This window comes from Elephantulus edwardii, unplaced genomic scaffold (genome assembly GCF_000299155.1).
Source record: "Elephantulus edwardii isolate Elephantulus edwardi_28Jun2011 unplaced genomic scaffold, EleEdw1.0 scaffold00014, whole genome shotgun sequence".
Classification (NCBI taxonomy): Eukaryota; Metazoa; Chordata; class Mammalia; order Macroscelidea; family Macroscelididae; genus Elephantulus; species Elephantulus edwardii.
Window position 1 is genome coordinate 29,433,646 of NW_006399764.1, and position 4,997 is coordinate 29,438,642.

The following is a 4,997-nucleotide window of genomic DNA, read 5'->3' on the forward strand; positions in this document are numbered from 1 at the left end:
GCCCACCTCACACAGTGTGGGTCAGACCACCCACCTGGCAGTGAGCAGCTGCTTGCTTCAGCCACTGCACCACCAGGACTGCTAAAATGTGCTCCGAGGTTCCTGCTAGAAAAGGTTCCCAGAAGCCACACCTGCCGGGAGCCGTGTCAGCACCATGATTACAGGTGCAGTTATTTCAAGGAATCGAGGTGACTGAGGTCACGCGCACCGGGGACCTACCTTTTCAGGGAGCTGGGATTCCACTTCTTTCTTCAGCCTCCTCAGCAGAAAGGGTCTCAGCACCTTGTGCAGACGCCTGATGATCAGGATGGTTTCTTCCTCATTCAAGTCCACCTGCAGGAGAGGCTCAGGTGACCCGATGCTCAAAGAAGCTTGGCTGATGTCCTCCAGCCACTGTCACTCAGCGCTCATGTCAACACGCTGGAATCTTATTCCCATTAAGGCACAGACACCCAGGGTGCTCCCCCCCCACAGCTGTCTACCAATCAAGTGGCCAGGACCTGGATGTCATACTCTTAACCACAAGTCCTCCAAAAAATGGCCCCAGAAATCACTAGGTTTAGTTCAATGATTAATAGCTCAGATTTTTATTTTTTTTTTAGTAGAATTGTCAATTAAGGCCAATCCAAGAATTGGAAAAGACCAGTGACAGTTAATATGTTGCAAATGGCCCATGAGGTTGGCTGCTGGGCAAAAGGCTGGAGGTTTGAGTCCACCTGGAGGGAGTCATCCCTAAAGGAGGTCCCCAAGTGGCACCAACAGTTTGCCCTCAACTACTAACTTAAAGGTTGGTGGTTCAAACCCACCCAGCCGAGCTGTGAAACGAGCTCCACTTTTGTGAAGGTGGCCTGCTGCCAGTGAATCGACGGTCACTCGTCACAGCCCTGTGGGACAGAGCAGGCCCGTCGGGCTTCCAGCTGCCCCATGTTCACCCACGATGCTCCTCCTGTGGGTGTGAACCCCCAACTCCCAGCTCCGCAGCCCAGCGCTTTACCCACTGCGCCTCCAGGGCTCTTTCTGCTAAGATTAAGTCCAAGAAAACGCTACGACCCAGTTCCACCCTGGCACACCTCGAGTCGCCTGGGGTCAGTGACGCCCCAGCGGTGGACCCGGGGATGGGAGTCCACATGTTTAAACGGGGGAGACAATGAAGGGTCTTGACCTGAGGCCACTTCCTCTCACACACTGACCCCAGCAGGAAACCGCAGAGCCCAGAGCAGTACCCTTTCTCCGGTCATGGCGAACGGTGCGTTGAACCACTGCTCGAAGGTGCTGCAGCTCTTGAAGATGGTGGGCAGCAGGAAGTTGAGGAGTGCCCAGAGCTCGGGGAGTTTGTTCTGCAGCGGGGTCCCCGTCAGAAGCACCCTCCTGGGGGCCACGTAGTGCGTGTTGAGGACCTGGGTCAGCTTGCAGTGGTGGTTCTTCATGCGGTGTCCCTCGTCCACAATCATGTACTTCCACCGGATCTGGGGTCGAGAGCGAGAGGACAGGCGGTGAGGGCCAGGCGGAAAAGCATGGCTGTGGCCCACGGGGACCAAGGACCCGGGCAGGGGGTGCGGTGGGCACAAGACTGCTTCCAACAGACGCACCGACAGACAGCCCATTCCTTACACGTTAACAACATTTCAATAATAACCCTTCTCTCTGGTGTCCTGATGGTAAAGAAGCTGTGCTGAAATCCCAAAGGCTTGTGGTTCGAACCTTCCAGCTGCTCTGTGAGAGAAGGCTGGGCCATCTTCTCCCATGAGATTCACTGTCTCTGAAAACTCACTGGAGTGTCTGCTGTGGGTCTGTTCTGACTCAACGGCAAACAACAACAACAATCATCTCAATTTTAAAAAATTCAAACTCGTTGTTGTTAAGGCTGAACCAACTCACAGCCGCCCCTCCAGGGGCTCCCAGGGGCTGCAGAGGGCACGGAAGGAATTCTTCATTTCTCTCCCTTGAAGTCGCTGGTGGATGCCAACATCAGAGAGCTGCCAGCTTGGGGTTAACACAGTGACTCCCCACGTCTGCGTCTCCAGAGCTCGCTCTAGACTCGGTGTTGTTGTTGTTGTTGTTGTTTTTGTGTACCGCTTGGAATCAATGCACAGCGGACCCTCCAGGGGGTTTTCAGAGGCTGTAGCCTACATGGGAGGAGACTGCTCATGTTTGTTCTATGAAGCAGTTGGTGGACTTGAACTGTGTGCTTTGGGCTAGCAGCCACCTCTTTAATACTAAACAGATATGCAGAAGACAGTGTCATATAATCATCAAACGTCCCCATACTGCACCGGCCAATCAGGGGCCCAGGACCTCTTGAAAGTGCGAGAGGTGGCGAGCTCTGGTGGCCTAGTGGCAAGAAGCTGCACTGCAGTCTCAGAGGTGCACGGTTCAAATCCACCAGATGCTCTGCTGGAGAATGAGGAACAATCTCCTCCTGTACCAGTCAGATCTGATTTGACGGTAGCCACAAAAAAATAATGAAATAAATAAAATTTTTTTTAAAAAGTGCAAGAGAACAAGGACATCACGAAGGACGGAAGTGGCCGTGGCCCAAGGAGTATTTCCAATCACTTCAGTGCTTGTCAGTCTGGACACTGAGCAGGAAGAATGACAAAGCACGGATGCCTCTGAGGCTCGGTGTCGGCCAGGAGTGCTGACTCCAGGACTGACCGCCGGAAGACCTTCCTCCCAGACTAGAAATGCCCAGAACCCTCCCTGGACACACGTTGTGGGCATGTCGTCGGGAGGCCCAGCAGAGAAGGACGTTCTGCTTGTAGAGCAGGTCGGTGAAGGAGAGGAAGGCCCCCAAGGAGGACAGACACACTGACCATGACAGACGTGGCGTGAGGATGGCCCGGGGCCGGGCAGGGCTTCATTCAGCTGTCCGTGGGGTCACTGGGAGACCTAACAGCTAGGTTAGCACCACAATTCTCACACCAGAAGCACCAGGTGGTGCCCTGTGACCACAACTGACCGTTCTGATCGGGACCCCAGTGAGTCCTGCACAGAGCGGGAGAAAAACGTACATCAAAATTCAAAATCCTAACAAAAAAAATCAGGCTCGCTGGCAGAGACTAGGGGTACCGCCAAGACCATGGCCCCTGATTCCCCGAAGCCTGGAACTGAGCCCACCCCCGGGAGCCCCTGCTGGCCAAGTAACACACCCTGGGGTTCTGAGGAGGCAAAACCTTGGGGAGGAAGCCACTATTGTCCTCTTGCCAAGTGGCGGATGGATTCGAACTCAGGACCTTGCAGTTAGCAATCCGATATATTAATCACTGTGGTATTTAACCCACTGCCGTCAGGTCAGTTCTGATGCACAGTGACCCGTCAGCAGGTTCCTGAGACTGTGAACCTGGGAGGAGACTGCCCAGCTCTCTCCCAAGGACTCAAAGTGCCAACCTGCAGCCAACATCCAGCATACTGGCCCACAAGGGCTCCCTAATCTGTCCTTTGATATCCCCCCAAATTCTAACCCACTGTCCTCAAGGGGATCATGGGGAGTATAACCTGTAAATCTGTACATCTTCCTCCCAAGGAGCGGCTGGAGGATTCGAACAGACCACCTTCCAGTCAGCACACCACATCACACGGGTGCTTTCCGGCCTTAGCTAGGTGAATGGACAAACCATGGTCCACCTACACCAAGGGGCACTGGTCATTGAGAGAAGGAAGTAAGCACTGCAGGACAGAGGAACTAGCCTGCACCAGTGTCACAGTCCACCTGAGACCCTATTACGCCTCCCTCAGAACCCACTGGACATACACCCCACAGGGTGAACCGACACACTGACACTGCCTCGCTGCCAGCTGTTGCAAAGTGAATTCTGACAAAGAGTGACACAGCTTCTTAAAGCATGAAGAATGAGGAAGGGCCACTGAACCCAGCCATTCCATCCAAGACGGTGCTGCTGGCCAGCCAAGCCGCTGGTGTCCCAGCAAAGCCCACGGGGAGAGGAGTGAAGAGCAAGTAGGCGTGGTGGGCAAGCCAGCCGAGGGAGGGGACAGCATCAGAGGCAGGTGTGGACAGACAGTAAAGACCCCACACGTGCTTCTTCTTCTCTCTCCCATGACCCTGAGAACAGTGCTTAGGAATCATTTAAATTGTGCCATCAACCACCCCAAACTTACCAACACCCAGAGAAGGTGTCAGCAGACAGAAACACATGTAAATAAACCCTCCAAATCGACTTCCCTGCCTAATTTAGCTGAAGAAATAAAGACCTGGAGGGCTCGGAGCTGTCCCTGGTTCTGCAGCTAATTGGATCTTCCACTTGGGGGGAAGCTAATTCTACCCTTCTGACAAATCCATTTCTCCAGTAACAAATACAAGTACCGCATCTCGTTACCCACCATCTCCCACGGACTTCAAAATACGTAACGCAGACAACCTGGTGCAGAGTTCCTCTTTAATGCACCAGACACATTCCTACAGCAATTCTGAAATGATGCCGCTCTGTGACACTGTCAAATTCCTCTCTGACTACGAGGACCCGGGAACACAGCAATGCGGCTGGTGCATCTCAATCACCAATTCCCTTCACCCTCACTTACACGCTGCCTCCATGCGACCCTCGACCACCACGTGACACCTCCGTGCCCAGAACAGAGTGCAGAGCACAGGGCAGGGACGCCACTCATGGCTGGCCGCACTTTAGATTATAGAGCCTTCAAAACACCACGGGTAGAACCTCGGGGTTGGGGAGAGACTGAGTAAGATGGGTTCAATAATGTACACTGCACTGAAACAGAGGAGGGAGAAAACTGTAAAAGAGATATGTGACTAGGTATTTCTGTCATCACAGGAGTCTGGAGCGATGGCTACAGGGTGGAGGGGACCTGGGGGAGGGTTTGTAAAACAATGAAAGAATCTTTTCTTTTACTTTTCCATAACTTTTTTTTTTTTACTTTTCCATAACTTTTGACTCATGTACTTATAACTTGTTAGTTAAATTTGTGTCTTCTAGGTTGCAACACCCCCATGATACATCTTCAAGGATATGAACATGTAC

The 4,997-nt window shown here is 52.8% G+C and overlaps 1 protein-coding gene across 2 annotated transcripts in view; it reads right to left on the minus strand.

Moving 5' to 3' along the window:
- The window catches only part of SMARCA2 (SWI/SNF related, matrix associated, actin dependent regulator of chromatin, subfamily a, member 2), a 191,004-nt gene that overhangs the window by 103,128 nt on the left and 82,879 nt on the right, over positions 1-4,997 (minus strand). For both annotated transcript variants that reach the window (XM_006881321.1, XM_006881320.1), the window contains exons 17-18: positions 1,224-1,466; positions 220-333 (exon numbers count right to left, since the gene is read on the minus strand). In XM_006881321.1, the coding sequence (XP_006881383.1) occupies positions 220-333; positions 1,224-1,466 (357 nt within the window). The remainder of the gene's footprint in view (positions 1-219; positions 334-1,223; positions 1,467-4,997) is intronic.